General features: G+C 36.4%; 1 protein-coding gene across 1 annotated transcript in view; it reads right to left on the reverse strand.

Annotated features, from left to right (window-relative positions):
• The window catches only part of CDK5RAP2 (CDK5 regulatory subunit associated protein 2), an 80,860-nt gene that overhangs the window by 31,964 nt on the left and 21,925 nt on the right, over positions 1-26,971 (reverse strand). The window contains exons 11-20 of the mRNA XM_009700726.1: positions 25,864-26,034; positions 24,896-25,069; positions 18,410-18,507; positions 15,294-15,424; positions 13,557-13,672; positions 11,951-12,079; positions 7,164-7,259; positions 6,401-6,448; positions 5,589-5,776; positions 2,913-3,378 (exon numbers count right to left, since the gene is read on the reverse strand). Of these exons, the coding sequence (XP_009699028.1) occupies positions 2,913-3,378; positions 5,589-5,776; positions 6,401-6,448; positions 7,164-7,259; positions 11,951-12,079; positions 13,557-13,672; positions 15,294-15,424; positions 18,410-18,507; positions 24,896-25,069; positions 25,864-26,034 (1,617 nt within the window). The remainder of the gene's footprint in view (positions 1-2,912; positions 3,379-5,588; positions 5,777-6,400; positions 6,449-7,163; positions 7,260-11,950; positions 12,080-13,556; positions 13,673-15,293; positions 15,425-18,409; positions 18,508-24,895; positions 25,070-25,863; positions 26,035-26,971) is intronic.

A 26,971-nucleotide genomic window follows, 5' to 3' on the forward strand; every position in this document is an offset into this window, starting at 1 on the left:
AGCAAGACAGCAAATTCACCATTGCCTAGCAAAGGCTTTTAATCAGTAGGCATATTACTTAACTCTGAAGTTGTCTATGCCCTAGGAAAAGAGTTTCTCACCCAAACCGCCCTCTCTAATTGCTACTTCCCACTCTCCTGATTTATATCATAAATGTCTGACAGTCTAGTAATTGTTTCCCTTAAATCCTTTCTTTTGTTTAAATTGGGGATCCTCCTAATTTTTCACAAATTCCTGACTATATTTTCCTTTCTTCCTTTTGTCTCCATCCAACAGGCCTTACTTTGTGCCAGTCCTCTTTCATACCTTTGAGCAAATCAACAAAGCTTTGTTTCTACAGAGGACGTTTATTCTGCCACAGAGAAATTCTTTATGAATAAGAATAGCTTCTTCACCCATACACTCTATAAATTACTTCTGCAGGATTCCTGTTTCCTACTGTAACAGACATTCCATCATTGCAGTTGGAGGGAGAAGTTAAATTTCTTGAGTCACTACATTTTAGCCTCTCACCTTTTGAATACTCTGCATAAAATAAATGTGCCCTCCTTTAAAACACAGAGCATAACATAGTGCTATCTCCAAAAAGATAAAAACATGCTATATGTTGATGAGAGTTATGGAATTGTGTGTAATAATAATAAAAGTCAATAATGGCATGTTCAGATAGATTATTTTTTGCTGTTCATTTGCTTCACCAGTGTCATAAGTCCTGTAATTTCTTTTACCACCCAATGTATTCTGAAATACCTTTCCACATTCATTTCTTAGCAATTATAGTCCTTACACAATTTAAAATAATAAAAAGCAAGTTCCATTTTCCTAATGACATACTCAATTCCTTTTGTACATACATGAATACAATATCATTTGGAGGCTGAAAAATAAATCCAGGCAGGCTGAACTTCCTGCTAGTTTTACTAAACTGCACTAATAAAGTCAAACAATTTCCAGCTGTCTGAGGCTGTTGTAGAGGCATATATGTCACCCAGATTACCCAAAGTCCAGCTCAGCTGGCTACATGAAATTTATACAAGCCATACAGAAGCAAAAGATACACTGCATTAGTTCAAACAAGAAAGCTTTTAAAGCAACTGACTCAGGGATTGCATTCAGGTTGCAACTGATTAAACTAGAGAGGAACTTGGAAAATGATGAATCAAAACAGTATACCAAAACTCAGTGAAAACAGGAAATTGAAAAAAAAGAGAATTGCAGAAAGAACTCTAGGTATTCTCTGTGGAGGGCCAACAAACCTCTACTTGCCTTCAGAGAGATTGTCCTTCATTCCTGAGAGATAAGACCAGCAACTCAAAGACATCATTAGCGCTCTTAAGCAAGCCATCACAAGCAGATCTTCGTTAATAGGCCAGAGAGGATCTCAAAACCCTTCCTCCTCTACTACCCATCTTTACTCTTCCTGACTTCCACCTGCCCTCATCTTTTCATGTGTTCCTGGATAGCTCCCACACAAACAGATGAGAAAGCACATCCACTCCTTTCTGTCTCACACTAGCCAAGGCATCCCAAAGACGCAGGAACAGCCATCACAGCAGCCAAGCTGCCAAACACAACTGAGTAAATGCCTAAGACAGTAAGAACATTAACAATAGCTAAAGAACATTTCCATTATTACCCTCTTTCCTCCCCAAACATAATTTCTTTTGAAGGCAGAAAATTTACTGTCAATAAGGAAAGCTTTAAAGACTAAGAATGTACCTGAAGATACTCTTGATAGATTTTGATCACATGTAAATTGTTTAGTGAAACAAGACATAGCTTTTGTGAGTAACTTGGGGGTTGGTTTTTCAGGGTTATTGTAACTTATTGCTATGACTGGCAGGAATTTTCTAGTATATTTGCCAGGGACCAACCATGCATGCCAAAATCTTTTTCTTAAGATGCTTATGACTGTACAGAACAAAGTCTTACCAACATCTCTTGGTTTACAAGCTCCTCCTTCAGAAAAATGAGTCCAACAAGAACAAGCCAGAATAAAAATGAATTGTTCCCAACTGCTAGCTCACAGAAATCTCTTGATCACTAAAGTCATGGAAACCATTCTTTGCAGAAGGTGCTACATTCTCTATTAGCAGTGCACAAAATCAAAAGCAATACTCTCCTTTGGCTGCTCTGCAAGAGCTAAGATCTTCGAAGAGTTTTCAACTTCGCCTCTATAACTGCTACTGAAACAATACACATAAACTCTTTAGTAGACACTGTTTTCCCAGGTCTTTGTTTGAGATCACAGACTGCTCGCATACAAAAGGCTTGAAAACTTATCCGGCACAAGCAAATTACGTCTGTACTCACAAAACAGATTCTGTGCACTGAGGTTCCAAACAAATACGAAGAACTGCCCCCACAGTTTTATAGAGTGCTACTGGTCATGCTTCTCTAAAAGCAAGACACAACGATAAGATGTTAATAAAAGCATAGAATTAAGAATCGAGTTCGTTGAAATCTACCATTAACTCTTCACCAACATGCTCTCAGACATCACGCAAATCTTCAATTTTGTAGACCTCATTTGCCATTTAGACTTAATAAGCTATCAGTTCAGAATGCTCTGGTTCTGCACTTTATGAACATCTATGCAGAGATAGAAGGTAGTACAGAATCAGGCCATTATGCTATAAACTATCTCTTTTTCCAAAAGCTATAATATTTACTAGTATCTGGTCCCAGTGAGGATTGAAATTCAATTAATTAATGTTCTAAAGCACACTGAAGTATGCGATGAAAAGCTCTGAACATTAAGAACAATTATCTAAAATATATTTGCCTTACATCTCTTTTTCTAATTTTAAAAATTACACAAAAGCAAGATTTAATATTAGAAATGAAACATAGTTTTCTCCTTTATACATCTATTCCCCAAGTACCAAGAAGAGAATCTTAAATAAACTTACTTCATTTGTTCTCCTTGTAAAAAAAAGTCTTTCATGCTGTTCACCCTTCTTAAACACATTTTCTTGCTGATGTTCTCCTTCTGCATTTAATCTTGAATATTTTGGCTTTTCTTCTGAGGCTCCTTTCTTGCCTTCATGTTTGAATCTCATGACATTACTCTCTAAAGTCATTGTTTGTGTAGCTGCATCTTTCAATTCCACTTTCAACAACTCAATATCCTTATTAATCTGTGGCATTGCATCTGGATAAAGCTTCTCTTTCCCATCAAAAGTTGATTTCAATTCCACTTGCTGCTTTAAGAATTTATTGACCTGCTTGAAATGTTTGAGTTCAGCTCTTAGTTGAATAATCATTTGCCTAAGATCTTTTTCATCCTTTTTCTCTATATCTTCACTTGAACATTCTTCCTCAGTTGTGTTCAGATGATCTAACAGTTCATTTACAATTTTCATTTGTTCTTGCCTGCTATACTCGGGAAGGAGGAAAGAAAAGGCAGCAATTCTGAATTTTATTTAAGTAAACAAGAATACCTTCCAAGAAACACTTTTGCAATGTCTTGACATATTTGAAGTTCCCAGGAGATTCCGTTTTACTCATTAATGAATTACTAACAAACGCAGTTTTTGAAACCCTTTTACATGAGTGATATCATAAATTATCCCATCAATGCTTTTCTCCTATTTATGACCATATATGCTCTACTGCCCCTTTCCCCATTCATGACCAGATACTAAACCTCTGGTAACTAAATCAATTGCTTACATAACATAGCAATATAAGAAATAGGAATGGATTTTCAAAAGAGTTTACTCTCTCATTTAACTACCTTCAAAATAAAATTCTACCAAAACCACAGGAGACTCTAGATGTTGAGTTTTTCTGAAAATCTAAGCCTTCATGTATTTCTAACGGAAGATGGAAAGATAGAAGATGGAAACTGAGAAAGCAGCCAAAGCCTGCAAAAACAGCTCACTACAGACCACCAAACTGTCCCACAGATAACTAGTGGTCCATGGACAGCAGTCTGGAAAGCAATGTTTTAAGTGAAACTGAAGCCAAATAAGAGAAATTTAAAGCATAAGCAAGCCCTCAAATTTTACAGATGATTTCATGCATCCAACAGAGAGCTGTTTGTGCTACTAAACATATAAACCAGCATTTAAAACAACTGCATTTGAAATTGTAGAAGCTAACAAGGCTTTTTATGTCTTTCTCTGGCATCTAATGCCATTAGTGAGAATTCAGTTATGCAAAGTACAGGCTCATCACCAGTCAATCTTGTCGTTTATACTTGAACATAGAAAAGATTACACACTAGAGTGGTAAAGATGATGGTGCTGGAACCACTCATTAGCAGACTTTTAAGTAAAGTTAACAAATAAAACAATGTTATCTATTCATCTTCTAAGAGAGTAGTATCTCCTCATTTACCACTAACTAGTGCTTTGACAACTAAGACCATTTCTGCCTGTTGAAGAGTTTTAAATAGTAATGTAAAAACATAGAATTGCTTGAGTAAAGTCAAGCGCAGTGCATGTTGAAGAGAGAAAATGGGTTTTGACTTGTGTAACTCCACAGAATATTCTGCTACCAGCATTGTTGAGCACAATGTATATGGAAGGTCATTCCCATTACTTTTCAGAAACCACTATGGCTAGCTGAAGAAACAGCACTGACAGGCACTGAAAAAAGTCACGTAATACTGTATATAGTCATCACAGTGTCGAGAGAACTAGGAAAGGAAAGAGAGAATGATCTCCACCAAAGTTCTAATTCAGTTTTCAACCAGGAGATTAAGTGGTGTAAGCACGACATTGGGAGAAACAAAACTAGTCAGGGTGTGGTTTTTCTAGACACCCTTTTCTTGCCTGGTATTGTCCAGTTCCTATGGAAATGAGCATTTCAGCTGGGAATTGATCAAACCATAATGTAACACACACACACACACACACTTGAAAAACACTGGTTACACTAGGGCTTACGCAGATTTAGTTACACAAGTATTTTCTCCTGCATGAAAAGTGACCTAAGTACTTAAAACATGGTTCATCTCAGCACAGTCCTACAAGTGGTTGCACTGGAATAACCAATTAGTGAACTGCAGGACATGGGCCCAGACTCCCTAAACTGCTGACACGGAGCAAACTTCTGTCCAAGCAGTTCAGATGAAATGGCAAAGGCCCCAAAACGTACAGTAATGTCCATTCAAAATTAACCCTGTAAAACAGTCATTGTAACTCCAATTCCTCCATCCTCTGTTCCTTACAAATACAATTTTTACAGCAGCACAGTGTCATCCCCTCCACCACACCACCTTGCACTGGCCTGTGCTCTCAAATATTTTATTTTTTAAAAAAAAATGTACCACCTATTATCATCTGAGCCCTTTAACACTGCTAGACCCAATCCTGAAAACAATCAGTCCCTACAGTAAAACTCCATATATCAGTAACTTTGGAGAGTTTTTTTCTCGTAATGGGTTTTTCACAAGAATTTCTACTGATAGTATGTTTCCTAATTACTTAATTGCATGATAGACTAAAATGGCTCTGAAGGCGCCTTGCCAATCTCTCAGGTAAATTAGTGCCATTATCTAAATTCACTTTAGCAAAATTACTTTATTCTCTTCTCAAACAGAAATACTGTCAAAAGCAGTGCATATTCCTCATACTTACGTAGATTCCAGTACAGATGTTCTATTTTCTCTTAAAAGAGATGTGAGCAAGTTCTCCTCTGTTTCATGTTCACTCATTCTGCTTCTGCTGAAGTGTTTGCCAGTTGTATCATGTTCAAACTGAGGCTTATTTGGACTCCTATAATGTCTGTCTCTGCAGAAACTCTCTGAATAGCCTGATGGAGTTATCTGTTAAAAAATTGCAAACATTTTCTTATTACACGGGTACGTAATGTTCTATTAAATTCAGAGCTGTAATCTTTTTGTAATCGAGTTTTGTAATTCCTGATGCTCTTTATCTACATTAAGAAGCATCCACAGACATTTCACTTACTATTTATTAATAGAAAAACTAATTAACATCTATTTCGTATGATTAATTCATAGTGATCAGTTGTTTAGTAAGTAGTAAGTAGATTTCCCTGAAGGTCTTTATCTATGAAGAAGCATGAAACTTCTGGAACATTGCCCGTACATTGCAGCTAACTTTTTATTAGTTCATCTTTGAATCATCTGTCTTTACAGTACAAATTCTGTCCTGGGATCTCCAGATGCAAGCCCTGATGGCCAGGACAGGATGGAACTTGACGTATTTACAACTTTTGTATGCAACACCATAGACGTGTCCTAGGAAATTTCTACATGGGATCTCTTCAGTAATTCAACTCCCATTTAAATCAATTAAAGTCTTCTGTATCAATTACACGAGAATTCAGACCAGGCCCATTTGGATACAATTTCCACCAACAGACATCAGCAGTGAGAGATTAAGATGTTTAAGAGTCAAGAGAACTTTTACAATACATCACTTACCTGTTTATCTACCTCACAAGGAAAATCCAAAGATACTTGAAGGCATACCTAGTAAACAGAGAAACACAGAAATTACAAATTTCAAAGAACACATCATTATTCTTCAACATTGCTAACCAAAATGCCCCATTTTGTGTCATATTTTAGCATGTTATAATTTTTAAACTAGAAAGGTTCAACTTTTAATCGCACTCTATAATCCTCTAAGGCCTCTTGCAACCTGAATTATTTTATGATTCCATGATGCTTTATATTACACAGCTTTTGAATGATGAAATAAAATGACAGCAGCTTCTTGTAGGTATGAAAACGTAGTCAACAAGTTACCAAGACTTCAAGTATTTCAACCCTGAGAAAGGATATACAGTATGTTTTCCTCAATCATAGCAGCAAGTGAATCTTACACAATTGGTACTATAGATCTGACTGCAGTGGAGGCTGAAGAACGGGGTGTGTGTGTGTATGCAAAGAAACACAATTTCAAGGGACTTTCTGTCATCTCCATTAAGGAAGATTATGAGTACTTGAACAAGAGAAAATAAGGACCAGAATGAAGACTATCTTGATTGCAAAACCCTAGCAGCAGAAAAATACAGGAAAAAGCTTTCAGAAACTCTTTAGGATAACAGTTTAAAGCAAAATCAGATACCAAGAAAAGTATGCTTTGCTTGCAAAAGACTTTGTGTTCTAAGAAAATAAGAATTTTGAAAGGCATGCAGAGAAAAGTGTACTGTAACATAATGTGCCCAGAGCAAAGTCCTACCTGACTGACCCTCTCAGAAAATTGACTGTTCTGCATCTTCCTGTCATTGTCACCATCTTCAGTCTGCATCACAGGCTCCTCTGTTATTTCAAGACACTACACAAAGTATGGAATGATGTGAAAATGTAGCACCAAAAAAAAATACTGTGATATGAAACATGCATAAATAAGTCAGTGACATGTCTTAAAAGAAAAATAAAAAAGGCCTGTAATACAAAGTAACAAACACTGAATTAGATTTCTTCAACAAGATCAAAGAAAACTAATATAAAGCCCAGGAATTACTCATATTAAATACAGTGAAACTTTATCTTACACATTCCTTCTTTTTAATTTAACCCTTTCTCCTCAGAATGTATAAAAAATGTAAAAATCAATTAACCTTTTCTGGCAAAGGACCTCTATATCTTCAGTCATGTTCTCATTGTGCCTATTTTATTTTCCAATTTCCAGAATTTATTTTCATTTGTTACACAATTTAGGCTCTCCTCCAGCATCCAAGAAATAGATGCTTTTAAAACAAAGCACATGTAGCTTGCTATACACTAAAAAGATTTACTGTAACATTGAAGGTTACAATCTGCTGTGTCTTGCCTAAACTTGCCGATTTGTAGCAAATAGTGCCAAATCATCTTTTTCTCCCTATTTTCCACAGAGCCCAATCCATCTCCCATCACTAATATTTCCTGAACAAAGAGGAGGAGGAAGACTCAGCTTTTTTAGCAGCAGAACCCATGTTCCTGACATCAGCATTACTGACAATAAGACCAGAAGCCCTTTGGTTTGCTGGATGATGTTACAGCCCAGCAAGAGACTTGCAAGCAAGGGATGAGATGCACACGTTGCTCCTCTCTCAACAGCAGCGAAGACCACTGCCGAGCCACCTTCATTTATACACGGTTCACAGAGAATATTTTCACTTCGCTTACAACTCACCTCCTTTACTCAGTTTGCTCTGGAGGCGAGGACAGAATTTAGCCTTGCCTATGTTGGTTTAATATTGATCAGAAGAAAACCTCTTATTTACAAAGAATGACTATATTCAGTAGCCACATTCTGGTACAGCCTGTCAGACCTGAGTACAAGGACCGTCTTTTGTCCTGCTTTGGGATCTACCACGAGGGACCTGCAGTTACCATGTTCCATGACTCCTCTGTGATAAAACCAGATTGGACATTTACATAATCTTGTTTTACAGCAACATTTCCCAATCTAATCGAAAAGATAGTCATTTAAGATCTTTGCTGCTAAAATCTCATTAAGTAGCAGAAATGTGCAAAAGCGATGGTAAATATCAATAATGCTATGCCTAATATGTAAACCATAGGTAGGATACAGCACTGACACAGAGGATTCAAACTTGCATCGGATAAAAATTTTAGTCTTAAAGCACTTTCAGCAATAATATAGTACTGCTGTGTATATCAGTAATATCTTGGTTCGACTAAAGAAAAATTACCTTAAGACAAGAAAATCAGAATCCTGAGCATAGTTATAGAAAACTGAGATTACAGTTACAGAGACTCAGATGATGGACTGCCAGGAAAGGAACTGGTGTCTAGGGGTCGTGGATGTGATATTTATAGCTTTGATGGATATACAGCACAGCGCTGAAACTTATGGCATGAAAAGAGAAACCTGCTTTCCCAGTATCACATGCTGGAAAGTCTTGGCTCATGCCAGTCCAATCACAGACAAACAGGATTCTGCAAGGAGTGTTATTTTTGCTTCCTAAGAACACTGGGAATTGAATGCATCTGTGGGTTTTGATTTTTTTTTTAATTGAGTATGCATAGAATGTATGTGCATATATACATATATATATATATATATGAAATAAATGAGAAAAGTCTTTTTATCTTCCACTCCCTAACAGCATAAGCAACTCAAATGGTTTTTACCATTTACAAATTTTAAAAGGCAGAAACTGGATGGTGCAGCATATTAAAATATTTGCCTTTTGCTATTAGAAATCTATATTGAAAACTAACTTCTAGGTCTTGTTTGAATTATTTTGGTATTTTCACTTGGTTTTCCAGAACAACACAAAGTAAAGACAAACTGAAAACTGGAGGAAGCACAGATAGGATTGTGGTATATAGCAAGGGCATGCATTATAAAAAGATCTTTTTGTTGTAAGCATGGGATGCAAAAAGTCCAATAATGTTAGCTATTACAAAAAAACCCACAACTGTTAAGGTTTAATCTTTGATGTCTAGATTCAGGACAAATCCTGCATTTGTGTATTAAAAATGAACTTATTTGCACGCATAATTTATCCTCCCAATGCAACTACCTTTTATGACTCAACATTTTTTACTATACGCTTTTCCTAGGCTAGTATTTGGTTTAATAAGTGATGATTTTTAGAATGAAACTATTACAGAAGACCAACATGTTACAGCACACTATTACAACAAACGACTGCAGTTTGAGCCTGGTCCTATGGTCCTGTGTCTGAGAGGCTGAAAAGAAACTTTCTGTGCTCCAAGGAATACAACCTAACGTTCAACAGAATATTAAAAGAAAGTAAGTGTCTTAAGGCCAGAAAAAAAGTCTACCAAGAATAAGCTGCCTGTTTAAAGTATTTCCTTGGAGACTGAAAACCTTGAGAATGTTTTGCCTAAATGAACCACTGATATGCTTGGTTTGCAAAGATCCCTGGAGCCCTGAAGGCTGAAATCACGGAGGCTGCTTCTCTCAGACAAAGCAGATGTTCAGAGGACAGTACAAAAACAACCTTTTTCTCTCCTCCTTCTCCCTCCCAACATGAATATGAAGCCAAGAAATAGAGTAGTAGGGGCTGTCAGACGTTTGGGAGATGCCCTGCAGAGGCACAAACATGCAGATTCATCTGATCTGTGCTCCGGCTTTGTGAAGGAAAAGAAAGATGGGTCCATTTTAAGAACCGGAGAAGGATACATCTTCCTGTGTCTGTCCAAATTATTCTTACAGCACATATGTTAGTGTCACCTCAGCACTATCTGCCAACAAATTCTAGCCCAAAATACACACAAAAAATAGAACTTCGGTTTTTTGACAATAGTTATTAATGTGCAAAACACACTGTTACAATCCATAACCTGAAATCCAGGTTGCCATTTATTGTCAAGACTGATAAAACGGTACCTTTTAAACTAAAATCTTTTAATTATCAATCCTTTCACTTTTGAGCTCCATAGTAATATTATCATTCTGGCACAGGTTAAAATACCATATTTTACTTTTCTATTTCCTTTACCAGAATTTTGAGATTTATTTATATTTTACAGGCCTCACTCTTTGTCATTCAACATCTAATTTCACGTAGACAGCTTCTTAAGTAGCCCTACACATAATTCTCACGCCGAGACAAGTGCAGGAGCACACAGTATCTTGTCATGATAATCTTAGCACAGGACACGAAATCCTTTGGCATTAACGAGGGCATCGGTGGCGGTGCAGCACCCTCTGCAGGATGACGAGGCAAATTGCTAAAAATATTAATCTATAGAAAAGTGTATGCGCTCTGGAACAGATTGCCCACAAGCTTTTCATGCTAACCTATTACAATAAGGTGTAAATTCATTATTTTAATAAAAGCCATGGCAGCCCTAAAGGTCGATCTATAGTTTAAAACATATTTCAATTACAGTTAGCATGAGTATGTCTTAAAACTGAAAAAGCAAGAATATTTCATGACTTTTGATGACTGCTCCCAGTGCATCTGCAGGACATATGGTAAAAGACATGACCCTTTTTCCAGAGACCTGCAGAATAAACTGTCCTGCAGAAAAATCATCAATACCACAGTCCCAGCTCTTGAATTAGGCAATAGCTGATGGACACATAGCTGATTCAAACTATTCCTAATTTTCTGTTCGAGTTTAATTCAGCAATTCAAGACTCAAAATACTAGCACCATTATTATTCCTTTTATATTTTTTCCTCCCTATTCTATATGTTGTGCACAACAACTTAACTGAAAGCAAAAACCACAACAGAATATAAAGAAAAGTACTACCAGTCACATTTCAAGTAATACTTTATAGCAAGCTAGAAGGTTCACTAGAATCCGCCAGAGCCTCCCGAACATCCTTCTTCATTCACACGTAAGACAACATGTGGGGACTCAGCACCCAAAATGCTTCTCGGTGGAAGTATTTTGCCAAGACCTCTACTTCCCTGCAGCTAAAAACACTCTTAGCTTTGGGCAAAAGAATGAAACACCCAGCAATGATTACTTCCTTGTACATCTCGGCAATCTACCACAATGCTGGCCACTTGTTCATATACTTCTATGTTCCATATGAAGGAACAGCTATACATTTAAGTGAGCTGAAGTGCTGTTCTCTCTTTTTTGGCTACCATGAACCCTAATTGGTTGTAGATGCAGACGAGATATGAACTAAGCTCTTACAGAATTAGACACAGCATGAGAACGACTCTTGAACAGTAGACAAGCAGCCTTTCAGTAATAACTGTTATATAAAATACTTTTCTTTGCAAAATTAACTATTTCCTCCCCTTTCAATTGACAAAACAAATAGATCACAGATCCAATTAATATTTTAATGTGTATGTTGTTTCCTTAAAAGCAACTTGACGCATCACTGAACACTTGCACTGAGCTGATTCTGTTGTGCTAACATCTTAAAGTTGTTTACATCATTAATTTAAAAAGTTATTATAAGGAATTAGCAACCTAAGCCCCGAGGGTTTTACACGCATTCTGCACTGATGTAAATGACTCCACAAGGTATATTAGATGTGGAGTCAGATTCACTACTTTAACATGGAAAACCTACCTCACTGTGGTTTAATATTTTTAGTGCTTCCTTCCCTTGAGAATCTGTTGTACAAAGTCCAAGCTGTTTTTTCTTAAGTTCTTGATTAATTGACTGCAGATCCTTAACCATCAAGAGAAGGTCAGTAACCTAAATAACCAAAGGAAGAACAAGCAAAATTGGTAACATCCATACTAGTATGAACACAAATGATGACATAAATCTCCAGCTAAATCTAAACTGGAAAGCCTGGGTTTCTATATCTGCTCATGAGGCAATCCCTACGTGTGAAAACATGATTATATGTTTGTGAGTTAGTGTTCAAGAAATCTTAACTTGTAAGACTGTAGTTTCCAACCACGTTATTAAGTTGAGGTATTAAGTTTCAGAACTCAGTAGCAACAAGAACCCTGAGGGCACCTCACACCAACAGGCTGATTTGAGAAGAAACATTTTAGTGCAAGGGAAACCAGCATTACAGGGAAATAGCAGCATTCAGAAACAACCTGTTCTTCTATCTCAAACACTCTTTATGAGTCACTATCATTCTGAGTAGTTTCACAGATACAAAATCTGAATGGACAATCATGTTCAAAACTCTTGAATTGACATTTCTGTCACAGACTCATGTAGCATATCAAGAAGGCAATGTCTGCAGAAGAAAGTGAAATCTTTTTATTAGACTAATTAATATATTTGGAAAAAACAGATCAGCTTTCAGGCATACAAACTCTTTTTCAAGTAAGAAATGGCTTATAAACATCTTTTGCTAATGAGTGTCCCTGAAACTGCTGAAGGGAATACGTTCAGAGATAAAAGCAGTATAACCCTAGAATGGGACTGGGACTCAATCTCGGGCTTTTTTTGTTGACACCTGTTCAGTGTAAGGCAAACTTCTTTCCTTCAGATTACCCACCTCCAGATTTTGAACAGCTGCCTACAATTCAGCTGGCCATGAGAAATATAAAACTTCACTTACATTCACTCCCAAACAACTATATTCAAAATAATTCCTTATCATAAATTGGTACATGGATCAGAGGTCACTGCACAGGATAAAGAGTCAGAAGAACAAGTTTCTGAACTCTGATACTTATTTATTGTATGACAATGGTCTGCACATTTAATCTCTGTGAATTTCAGTTCTCCTTATGTAGAATGAAGACAACATTAACTTACCTCAGGGTTATTTTGTAACATGCCATATTTATCAAAAGATCTGCAAATCCTGGGATGGAGTGTGCTATACCGAAGTATAAATTATAGACACCACTACCATCTTCATGATTAATAAAGGTACATGAAATACATGTTGTAGGACACTTAATGAAAAACTTTTCTTTCGAGATGCTATACTTCATGTTGACTAAAATATGGTAATGAGTCTGAAACTTGAATCCAGGTGTCTATCTATCATAAAACCTTTGCAGCAAGCCACTTGTCTTTCAGCTGTGAAGCTCTTGTGGTGTTCATAAAGGGTGGATCAAAAGCCACACAGATGAGAACTTCAAATCCTGTCAGAACTACCCAACGGTACCTAAATAAACCTTTTTGTGAGACATACACAAACTATAAATGAAGTAGAATTAACCCATTAGAAACAGTAAATAATAAAAGAGATCAATACCTTTTTCTTAAGTTCTTCAAGAGACAGATGGTCTATCTGTAGGCTTAAATGATCTTGCTCTCCTAAACAGATACTCATGTAAGACGTTTGATCTCCACAGAAAGATAGTGTTTCATCTGTCAAATTAACCAAGGACAGGAATTTTTTCAGAAACTCTATTTGCACAAAAACACAGCACAAAATGCAAAGACAGGATTTTTCAAATAAGACCCTACTAGTAAGTCTGTGGGAAGCCAGTTAAAATGTTTCATCCCCCAAAATAAGCTTTCTGTTTAATTGAACAAATTTTGTCCTCATATTTCTTTGTGCTTTTGACGCACAGACATGCTGTATTTTCCATGGCTGTATTTTCTGTGGTTATCAGCATGAGTTGTGAATGTAATTATGAATTATAATTTGCATATTTAGCATTGCAATTAGAAATCATTTTTAGGAAGGATAAGTAAGGCATGAATAGTTACTCTGTTTTAACTAAATTTTAAGGAACATGAACTCAAGGTCTCAAGGCAAAAAGCCAGGTTAGACAAAGTTACTGAATTTATTTTGCTTTTGGGTCAAAAGATTGCATTAATTGAATTGAAAATAGCTACTTATTAATTTCCTCTGTAACTGCAGGAACAATTTGTTATGTTTCAATAAATACTTGTTCATTTACAATATATACCACAGTTAATTCTAAAAATCTATCTCATTATTAGGGAGAAAGCATACCTAAACTAGGACAAAAAAGAGACATCCAAATCCTACTCCCAGCTCCGACACTGATCCCATGGCTGCTGCAAGGACCCAAAGCTTCACAGATGATTACTATTTTTCAGATCCTTCACTCCTAGCAACCTCACCCTCAACACAACTGCTCTTCAGAACCCAGGAGTATCCACAAGACCCTTCAGCCTACCCTGGTTGTTCATCATCTGTCTGCTTTTGAGGTTGGAAACTCTGAAACGGCAGCAGCTTACCTTTTGTCACTTATCATAGCTGTCAAGGGAGTGATGCTAAAAATTGAAAAATCTAAGTTGAAAGGGTAAGTGAACAGGCTTTATTGTTATTTATATATCCCCAACGGAATAAAATGGATACACCTGTACATATGCAGTAAACTATATTTAACAATGCCCACTTACATTATTCTTTTCTATATCTAAGTATACACTAAAAACACTTCCAAAGAAGTACAATAAAAAAGCTAGAAGATAAGTTACATTTAAAAGCTCTACTATTTCTGAATTACAAACTAACAAAATCTTTGGCTATTTTTTCTTTCTCTGGAAATAACTACTTCTGTTAGCAGGAGCCTAGCCATTTCCTGAGACACAAGCTCTTTACCAAAGTATTGTGAAATAATTACATTCCGTGGTTAGAAAGTGATCCCATGGCCACAGATTTATTCAAAGCCAGGAATCTCTGACTTCTGCAGAAAACAGTAAATTCTATGGGTACTAAATTGTAGGCAGCTTGAAATGATCACTGTGGTAGAATTGCCATAGAATTACTAACATTTGCTGGCTGCTTGGAAAGAGAAAAGCTGTCCCTCTCTATAAGCCCTGATTGCTCAAAGACATTCTGTTACAAATCCCACAAATAATTTTCAGTATAGAAAACTGAAAAGAAGTCTTTTCACACCTTTTTCTACTCTCAAATGTTTCTTCTCCATCACAGCAAACTGACTGTAATAAAATCAGTCTTCTTTTGTGCAAGAAGATCAAGAAAAGGGATGGGCTGCACGTGTATACAGACCTTGTCGGTTTTTAATGTCCTTAATCTGATCTTCTAAAACCTTCTGTAGATTCCGATTAGCTAAAACATCTTCTTCTAGTTGTTTTCGCAACATGAAAATGTTGTTTAGTTCCATTTGCAAGCTATTTATACTAAAAAAAAAAAAAAGAGGGAGAAATAAAATCTTCAAGATTCAATTCAAAACATTTTGTTGTGCACCTCAGCATCTTTTATGTATCCAGGCTTCCACAGAGAGCCCATATCACATTAGCCATCATTGTTTATCATCACACAGTTACATCATTTTGATGCATAAGCACAAACAAATCCCTACATAGAAAGACAAGACTAAACGTTTACATATACAGTCTTTTCTTGCTGTTTTGAGCTATGCTGCTTGTAAATCAGCATATACATGACAGATATATTCTACCAGCCAACTTCTGTGTAATTCTTTTTAAGGAAAATAAAAATTACTAACTTCTGAAAAGTATGCCAGAAAAATATCATTATCACACAATACTGATGGCTCTGTGTACCCTTGCTACAGAACCATACTATATATGAAAATATGACCCAGACACAACTAACTGTTCTATTTCTTCATTTATCCAACAGTCTGTAAAGAGACCTTTTAAGGTCTAAATTGTCTCAATGATCTCAACAGACTGCAAATTCCAAAAATTAAAAATGGTAATTTCTTAAGGTGAATTAATTCTTTAAGCAGTTTTCTTCCAAGGTGGCCACTGAAGCTCTTACTTCAGCAGTCACTGCCCCTCAGGCCTCACGGTTTCAGCACCTTTAGCTATCCCTTGCTAGACCTTCCCCATAAGCTTCAACATCAACAAGACAGTTCTGATCAGTCCATAAAGACTTCAGTAGACTAAAAACTGAAATTGTAATAAAATGAAATAAATTGGAGTTAATAACAAATAGATAACAAGGTGTTATTGAACTCATTGTATTATTTATTTTCACATTTACTTCACTCAGAACCTCAGTGTTTTAAGACAAATTAAGCTGCTGTAGAATTTCCAATTCACTGCAGTAAATGCCAGAGAATTCAGGAATCTTTAAATAAAATTTAAGTCCATCTTACAGGAGACTATACAGGAACATACAGCACATCACATCTGCATGAGAATAACAGCATATTGTAGAAACACATTAATTGAAAGGCAGCATGTATGAAAAGACTCTCAGTCTGTCTTCTGACAAGTGTGCTGTTGTCAGTGTTTCCTGCACAAGAAACTATTGCTTTAACCAATTCTCCCTCGTTCAAGCGTATCTTTGAAGAGACAGCTCTCTTAAACGCTCAGCAAAAAATTAAGAATAAAAACAAATCAACACATTACTAGAAGCTAAGTAAGCACATTTTCTCCTTTTCATGAGTTAAAGTTTTATAAGAAAAAGCATTGATTCCCCGCTTGGAGAGACAAGAATGTCTTGGTCCTGACATCCGGTAGCTTATTTTGAAAAATAACCATCCAGGTTGCTTAAAATAAATAATGTCTAAAAGAAGATATGTCAGCAAGAAAACAGATCTTTGCCTAAAATCCATGTCACTGCTGATGGCAATTACACAAATAAGGAAGCTGAATTTATTTGCAGGGCTTGTTTACCAGCTCCCCAGAACTTTGGGGGTTCAAGTCTTCCTTGATGAGATTTACAGCACATCTCAGCCCACAAAACTATGAGCCGAACAAATAAGAATACCTGCCTCCAACTTCCAGCTCTATTGTTGAATCACTGCGCATCCTCTGCAAACCACTGCCTAACATGCACTGCTCTGCGCATCCTATAACTCCATACCAGGAAAACCGAACTAATGATCCCGCTTTCTGATCCTACATGAGTTAATTGCAAAACTTCTACTAGCCTAATGATTATAACTACAGTTGTAATTTTCTTCATTTGAAGGATACTCTAAGAAAAACTAGTATCAGAGCTATGTTACTTTGTTGTCATTACTATACAGTCTTGACAATCACCTTACCCGCAGAACGTGTTTCAATGTCAGGTCACACGCTCCTTATGAAATACTAAAATAAACTGGCTTCTTCCTTCATTTGGTGATTGTTCAACAGAAAAGTCACAAAAGGCATTGCTCTTTTCCCAGAGATAAGAAATAATCTCCATAATCTGACTTCTATTGCTATTTCTAATGGAAAAGATTCTAGTATTTAAAATGGCTTCTGAGCTGTGGCCAAGCACAAGATGGCATTACTATTAATGCATTTAATTCAAATGCCAGATCTCATCTACTCTAGTGCTACTCATGTTATGGTTTCCAAACGATAGCGGTCTATAAACCAACTGCAAAATACAAACACACATTACCACAAAGTCAGCAGGTATAATTCACTGCCTCCAGGCAGCAAGAGTCAGGAGCAAGCTCTCAAATGCTATCAATTTCTAATTAAGATATTTGTAATTATAACAGTGAAAGTAAATTTTTTATAAAATATATATATTTACTTTACCTAAAGGCTAAGAATATTCTTTATTTTATTGCAAAGTCTCCTCCTCAAATGCCAAGCAATACTAGGATACGAAGCAGGCCATAGATTTCTTTCTAAAATGTGTGTTCTTTGATTTTAAAAGGTTAAAAAAACGTTGTTCCTGCCATACTTCTGAATGCTTTACACTGAAAGCATACTATGCAATCTTCAGTTATTCGCTTTTGTTTAACCTTCTCCAAAATCTTACTGTCACATATCCTCATCAAAATTCTCACAGTGTCACTTTTAAGAGAAGCATTATCTGTATTTTAGGAGTAAACGATAGCAAATCACCCAGCACCCAAAAGTTCACTGCAATTTGATTTTTCCCCTATATTCCAACACAGGACACATAACTCCAGAAAACCTAGCTGCTTACTTTGATACCTGCATGGAAATTTGGCTCATCTGAGATTCCAATCCAAACAGAAATATTTTCAGAAACATTTAAGTAATTCAGATAATACAGCCTCATTTACAAAAATATTTCTCTTTTAATGAGACTATTATAGCTAGTTTATGCCTTATGAACAACCAGTTGGTACAAAACAATCGCCACTCCGGTTAAGTTTTTCACAGCTTCTGACTTCTGCCCTTTGAGTTTAGATTATCCACCAAAATAGAAAAAGTACTTACCTATCCGATTCTTTGAAGGTCTTCACTAGCGTAGAATAAATATTTTGTTCTTTTCTTAAAGCAAGGATCAGCTTTTCGTATTCAGCTTCTTTACGTTCCTAAATTAAAACAAGAACATACTCAGCTTACAATGTAATTTTTAAGTTTGCATGTCTACAACTATGTGTATACCTGTGTCCTGAAGAAAATGTGAAAGAAATAGAAATCCAAATTTGCTGAACAGGACTACCCACCTCCAAAGCCTAATATGAATCTGGAAACTACTCGTGACACTTAAACCCAGCTATTATTAAAGGAGACAAATACTGTTTCACTATTTCCATACTGTAAGCGAGTCATATATCTAAACAGTGGTTCATCATTTTTATCACAGTCTAAAAAGCTTTCCCGTCAACCCAACCATCCTCACTTCCACAGTTTACAACTCAACTAGCCAGGAACAACCTGGCAGGCAGCTACTTCAGAGGAGGGGAAAGGAGGGAAGGGAAAGTAGACAAGCCCAAGCTCCAAGCGCACATTTTAGAACGTTGTCCTAACAGTCCTCTGTGTTCTGGATAAAACTGGCTTTCTTTGGGGGAGGGCTTTCTGCAAATTCTGTTCCATTTCTGAACAAAAAGGACTGCATCAAGCCGACAAATCAAGGATGAGCATGTCAGATATACACTCAAGTCAGCTTTCTACACACTCAGCTGGGTCACTACAAGCTGCTTCTTTACTTGTGCAAAGAAAAGAAAATTGTTTACCTGCAGTCTTGCTCACAGAAAGTACATTACTATTATTAGAATAAATCCAGATTCTTACGCTACAATCTCAGTAAGGATTCACTAATTTCCCAAGCCTTTTTTCACTCCAAAACAACCACAGAGCTACTCTTTCAGCAAAGCAGGAGGCAAAAAATGCAGCTATTTGCTTGCACTTATTACATAAAAATATCTAAGGTATCAGCTGTATCAGAGCAGAAAATAACTGGGATATCTATAGCAAATTTAGATGTATTAATGTCAGACACACACATTCTGCCTCTGAGAAGAATAGTAGGCCGTGTTCCTTCTCTCAGTTTTCTTTTTCGACTGAAAACTGAAAGGAAGAACAAAAAAGTCCCAGAGTTAAGGGGGAATCTCAGCTAACAGAACTCTCAAGAGATACTAAATCATTACTGAACAGATCATTAACAAGGAAGAAATCTACATCCAGGAGTTTTAAGCAGTTATTATTCCAATTGCAATTCGTAACGAAGGAACTGCAACAAAAACTCAGCTGCAGTAGAACCTCGTTAATTCACACTAACGATGCAAAGACTCTGTTCATTTGAAAAATTCAGTATTCTGCAAAGTAAACAGTAAAAATGCAACTGTTGTTTACTTTTAATTATTTACACTCATACACTCATAGTACGCTAGCAAATATGTTAAATAATATTTTGCAAGTGTAACCAAGTTTTGATCAAATTACTCCCATTAAGGTAATCTGCATGTCAGATCTTCCTGCAGAAAGAGTAGCTTCTACCACCTAAAACTACAGATTCTTTGAAGAAGTGACCTTGCCTTTGTACACATGCATCATGTTCAGCTACCATCATTCCTAATGGTACCTGTATTCTAACAAATGTTTCCGGGTTCCAGTGCAATTTATACATTAAATACTATTCTGTACATGATGTGCAAAATACTGAGCTTCATATCAAATTTATTATCTAGATGAGCAGAGGAGGAGCACACAGCAATGCCTTCTGCTGACTGAGTACTGAAAAACACAAAGGCAAACAGATGGAGGTGGGTGATCCAGAGCCCATTAATAAAAAAACCGCCCATGTAAAAAAGTACATCTTTTAGCCTGAATTAAGGAGTCTTATCAATGTGTTGGAATCTCAGCCTTTCAAGAACAGTCACTAAACATAAAACACGCAGATTGCAATTTAACTTGGAAAAAGTTTGATCACAATGACACTGATCAATGACGTAGAAAGCAACAGGAAGAAATACATCTTTTGACTTAATTTAGTTGGTTAACAGTCTGTTAAAAGTTCTCGTGAACTCCTCCATATGTCTGATACAAGTCTTGCAATTATTACTGAAGACACTATAGAACTATATCCTAATTAAAAGCTCTTTCTGAAGCACTGGCAAAGTAATGTCACTCCGAAGAGTTTACGGTACACAAATTAGATAACTGTTGTCACCAATTGTTCAGGGTTCAGTTCTATGACTGCTGTATTAACAAAGCAGTGTTATACACAGAACCATGCTCCGGTTTCCTATGTTTCTTTTAGAATGCACATGTTAATTTAGTTCTACATTTGCACCAAAATCTCAGTAAGCTCATGAAATCCTCCCAAGTCTTTTTTTTCCTGCATAACAGGAGACATGAGTTGTTTCTTCATTTCAAATGTCACAGACTATACACAAATTATTAAATTCTAAATTCAACCAGTTAGGTAGAGGTTAGCAAAATCATGAAGAAGTGTTCTTGATTTTTCAGAATCTTTCATGAATAATAAGGATGAGAAGATACAGCATGAACTTTTTTTTTTGTACGTTATTACTGTCATTTCTAAATAAAGCGTAGGAGTGAATTATTCCAATCAACTCCCCAACGGTACACAAAACATAAGGCAGCTCTGTAACTTAAATAGACCGTAATGCTGTGGGAGTTAATGAAACATTAAACCTCTTGACACATGGTGTGAGGGAAAATGTGTCAGAGGAGATAGCTGCAAGACATCCAGGACCATATTGCAGTGCAAGATTTATATTCCCATGAAAGGAGGCAATCTAATACATTAAAGTCTATATTTAAGTCTGAAATACTATTGCTAAGCAGCAGTGGTGGAAAACATAACTTACTTTCATTAAAGGTTCCTCAAATCGTAAGCAACGAAAGTAAAAGGTTTATACCTCCACAGTAAATAACTTACTGGCAAAGTTACAAGAATATCCGGTTGCCTCACTGAATACATTCTTGCTTACAACAACCATCAGGATCATTTCAAAATCTCTGAAGGTTACAGAGGATGAACCATTGAGGGAAGGCACAGCCTACACCTCATCAGATTCATCCATCCATCCACCAGTACTGCAATGTTAGAAGAAATTACCAAATTCTGGTAAACTTTATATGGTCTACCATCAACGAAACAATCGCTAGTAAGATTAAAATTGTTACATGCCACTGAGTCATATATTTAAAGATAAAAATTACTATAGCAAGACTTTGTTGGTGACTTTTGAAAGATGTCATCTCAATCACAGAAAATGTCACAAAGCTGTTGGCTCCGAGGAACTTATGGTCCTTCTTGGTGATATGTGAGGCAAGACTAGTGGACTACATACAGATCTCCAAATATCACTTCATCAGGCTAACTCCTTTAAGATGAAATTTCTGCTAATATGGAAATGGTGAGACATGTCAACCACATCCATTTCCATCATCAGGCCATCCTCAGTGTCACAAGTAAAAAGTATCATGTTTAAAGTGTGTGAAGACATGAACATTGACAAAAAAGATTGCTGTTTTAAGCTATAAGCTAATCTCATCAAATCAGAAATTGAACTATCACCCTGTTTATGTGTTCACATCAATTTCAAGAGACTGAAAGCAACAACTACAACGCACTGATCACTATTTAATAGACAGGACACTTGTATTAAAAAAAAAAGTCAACTACATCACTTCCCATAATCACGATGACTCAGTAACAACGTGCACCCTGCTTCAATTTCAACAGCTAAGACATGTCTGCAGTACTGTAACAATTGCACCAGTTCCAGTTCTCACAACACCCATTGACTCCAATGCTCTAGATACATCAATAACTTCCATGCACTGACTATAATTTCTCCAGTTGCAGCAAATTACTTCACCACTGTATGCACACAGTATTCTTCAGTTCCCTGATTGCACAGTATTAGCTCCCTAAATACGAGAGCAATTATAACCAAAGTTAAATAATGTGCTGATCATACAGGAATTAGAAAGTGACTCGTGTCTGCAGAAACATCAGATCTGCCTTGCTGTGTAGCAGCTAACTACATTTCCTACTTCACCCTCAAGTGGTATATAAGCTCCTCCTCCTAAAAACAGACATCACAGAGAGGCTGCATAACAGCAAAACCCAGATTTTTTTTTTTTACACTTAAAGAAATCAATTTAGAATTAAAACCCCTATCACTGTGGCCCCTTACTGCAGTATAGGTTGTTTATTCAGCAAACCAACAGAACCCAGAAGCACAGCTCAAGGACTGAGCAAGAGCCACTCTTCTCAATTTTGCTGCTTTTCTCAGTAATAAAATGAACCACAAAGGTCTAAAAATCTGTGTTAGAAACATATTTACTTAACAAATGCTCCAACAAAAAGAGCTTTGTAAGTACAGGAGTATTGGTTGTGAGAGAAGAGCATTAAGCACAAAACCAACTAAAGTTTCCAAAATTATTATGGAGTCCATTGCACTTCTAAATTCCTTGGCTGTAAAATATATTCCGTTCTGAGACTTCATAGATACCAGAGTCAGCAGTTGCATGACTAACCTAATTATCAGTGCCCTCACACACTCTCTCTCTAGCCCATGACAGTGGCTCAAGAATCCAAACTCTAATTAGAAACTGTCATTTATCTTCCCCGGCCTGGCCAAGGCACCCAGCAGAGCTTTGGATGTTGGTTGCTTTAAAATTTATCATTACATTAAAATAAAGTAAAAAGATATGATGAAAGAGAGAAAGTTCTGCATCTCTCAATTCAGTTTCTTCAACTTTAAAGATCAGTGAGGCTAGAGGAGCTAGGTTTCTGTTCTCTCTGGTGGGGAGGATCCAGCTGTGCATTTGTTGAGAGTTGGTGCAGCACTGTAAAGTCATCAAAGAGTCCAAGGCAGCCAATGAGAGCAGAGCTCTGGGTATCTGTGTCCAAAAACTTATGATTAATATGCCGAAGCGGGTTCTTACAGGAGATATCTTGCACAGAGGTTGAGCTGAGAGGACAATGGGTTGTGATTAGGTATTGTTCACAATCACTAAGTGAACCAGCAATAGAGAATAGATTGTGATTAGAAGGTGGGTACTGGGTCATTACCATGCATGGCTTCGCTTGCCACTGCTCTCTCTCCTGCCTATACACCTGTATTGGAAGCGGGGTGTACAGAGGAAAGTTCGCGTCTGATTTTCATTAATTCTGTATGATTTTTCCATCACTCATAGGTCTCTTTGTGACAGAAGTTACGTACGTGAGCTGCAGTTTGTTTTACAGAGGTAGAATTTCTACTCAGCCTTTCACAGACTTTATTTTCTCTGCATGTATATTCATACATACTTTGATACACTCTGCATTGGTACCCTGGCAAACAGTGATGCAGGTCCTCTACTCTGAGCTTGTCATATAACCCATGACTCAACGTGTGCTTGCATCTACCTCGTTTAATAATAGTGCCCGTAACGTATTAAGCATCTCATCACTAGTATGTTCAGAATGTGACACAACATAGCACTCATGTTTCCTTTGCCACTGGCTCACTAAACTTCCTTGAGAAAATCCCAGTAAATGACTGATATATTATTAAAGAAATGAAATAGCTTTCTCCATCATTAGCCTTAACACACTAGACTGCAAACAACGCAAAAAAAAGACAAGAAATGTGCCTTCAAAAGAAGCTTACTTGTTCAATAATCTGTACACAATAATAAAAAATGCACTGATGGAGTCAGCAAGTGATTCAAAAACTTCATAACAGGATCTGATTTTTTTTTTTTGCTAGTACAGAAGTGGAAGGGGAAGGGGGAAGGAACTAACTACATTTTAAGACTGAATTTTGACCTCTGATTTCAGGTACTAACAAGTCTTTTCAATTTATAGCATCAAATAAAATAATGGGCACATATTTTCCACCTTTTTTTAATATATCTATACATATATTTCTGCACTATTTCCTTTCTTCTTTGCTTTAAAGTAGTTTTCTTCTTGCCCTGGACTTATCTTCACTCCTACCTGTATTTTTTATCCTCACACTCCATTTATCTCCTGTGGTCACTGGCTCTGTGCAATCTTTTGCCTTATCTATTAGAAGTACACAAACTCTCCTCTGCGCCTCTTTTCAGAAATGCAGATACCCTCCCACTCGGGGAAATATGTCTGCCCTAATGACCACAAAACTCTACCTCTTTATGGCAGGAAAAACATTTTACACACTTTCTGAGAGTAAAGAGTTTAGTGATGCCATATAAACTCATCAGAGTACAATACTACATACTGTTATGATGCCAGATCAATACCACCACAATTCTACAAATCATATAATACAATTGTTAATAAAGCCATTGTTGTATTTTTAATAATACGGAACATTTTGATATGGTACTTATATGAAGGAAAACCAGCCCCTTCCTACATGGTTGAATTACAACGTATAAGAGTCCACACCTTTGAAGCTGAAGTCAAAATTCTCTTCAATTTGAAGTCAAGGTATAAATATCTGTAAATGATCAGAGTTATGAAAAACTCACCTCTAACTCTCTGACTATCTTGATGATTGACTGTTGAGACTGTGCAGCACATTTTTCCTTTACTAAGCCCTCATTTTTTAGTTCAAGTTCTTCATTGGCTCTTAGAAGGTTTTTGTATTTATTGAGGAGCTCCTGCAATTCCACATCCTTTTCTTTAACTATACCATCAAGTTTCTAACAAAAGAAAACAATGAAACAGTTTTACAACATATAGTTTTATATATAAATAGACGAATAAGTACAAAATAGAAAAATAAAAATACAAAATAGACAAACAAAATTGAGGAGAATATCCAAGGACGATCTAGCACCTGTTATTTACATACCTCACAAAAGAAGAGCTCAATTTAAGATGCAAAAAAAAAAGATCAAACAGAAGCTTTCTCCAGTTATCCAATCTTTTAACTATTAAAAAATAAGTCAAGGCATGCACCTTGGTCTCCAGATATAGAGCAACCTCAACTATTACTCTTTGCATTGCTGGTTGAATACCACCAGTACTTTTCAGGGTTATACCTCCAGCTATAAAAAAGCTGAGCAGGGGTCCCTGAACATTTAGGCAGCTCCCTTCTCACATACGTGATTTTGAATCGGCTCCAAAAAAAGACGAAATATTTCAGTATCTATACCTATTCCTCAACTTCTAGTCTCTGCACAATAAACTGAAAATCATAGGCACTTCAGAGCTTTTTAAGTATCTTACCATAACACTGAAAATTCTACATAAGTATTAGTAAAGCTTTCTTCCTCCTTTGTCCACACGCTTCATAAAACCCTAACAAGAAATCTTATTGAATGCCACACAGTCTATAATTATATACCTGTTCCGCAAATATAGTATTATAAAAAGTGAAGGATTATCATCAAAATCAACAGTAATTCCAAATACAAATGTGATTTTGTAATAATTCCTCATACAAAATCAAATGATAACTTTCTATTTTTCATTTCAATTTAAGCCTACCTACCTGAAGCAGTAGATCCTTTTGATTGACACTGTCTGTTAGCCGCTTGATAACTAGTTCTTGGCTCTGCAACTTCTGATTGCTTTCACTCAAAAGAATATTGTAATGATGTTCAACTGCTTTTTCTTTCTCAGTCATTTCACCATGTAATTTCTCTAGTTGATTTCTAAGGTCCTACAAAAAAAAAAAAGAAACTGAATATTTAGCAAATCAACTTTTTTAAAAGTTTAAGACTAACAACTCACATTATTAGCTTAACTTTCCATTGCTTTAAATTACTCGTATCACTGAATAGTCTGGAGAGTGTATTTAAGCCAGTATCTTGCTCTTGACATCAATGAACACAATTAAAGAAAACTTTTAGATGAGATGTCAGTATTGTCTTCTAAAAATCTAGGTTGTTATTGTTTAAATGCTTTTCATACAGAATGACTGGACTCCAAGGCTGTTGGGAATATCATGCACGTAGATGTTATCGCTGTCAGAATGAACACTCACTTCTGAGTCAATTTACTCCCTTGCTAGAAACAGGAGAAAATTGGTTACGGGTGATTCAGTTTGTCATTTGCTCTTTTTCTCATCACATCACGAAAATTCTTGCACTAACGTTGCATTACTAGTTACTTTTGCATCAAACAAAAGGTCAGAAAAGTTAAAACATTTTCTTTTGGCAAGAGCACAAACTTGAAATGACCAATCAGGTCAGTCTCATGATTAGAAGTTGTGAACAGAACTTGATCTTCATTCTGGCTGTGTTTACGACTTCCTGCAGCTCCAAGATGAGTTGCAGCACCTCCACATCTTAGCTCCCCATCAGAGAAACATATATTTCTTGTACACTTTGCTTCTAAAACACAGAAACAATCTCTTTCAATAGCTTTAGTAAGTCTAGAGGACTCTCAGATCTGTTAAGATCAACACAGACTACTGCAATATAAAAAGCAGTATCTCCTTGTTTGCAGGTCACACACTTGACACACACCACGATTACAGCTTTCTCCTCTGCATTCCTACAGATCCTGTTCCACTTCACTTGAAAATCCCCCATATAAAATGTAGCTAGCTATGGGGTTTCAAAGTCTGATGACCTGATAAAGCCTTGAGTTCCAAG

This window comes from Cariama cristata, unplaced genomic scaffold (assembly GCF_000690535.1).
Source record: "Cariama cristata isolate BGI_N322 unplaced genomic scaffold, ASM69053v1 scaffold7335, whole genome shotgun sequence".
In the NCBI taxonomy this organism is placed as follows: Eukaryota; Metazoa; Chordata; class Aves; order Cariamiformes; family Cariamidae; genus Cariama; species Cariama cristata.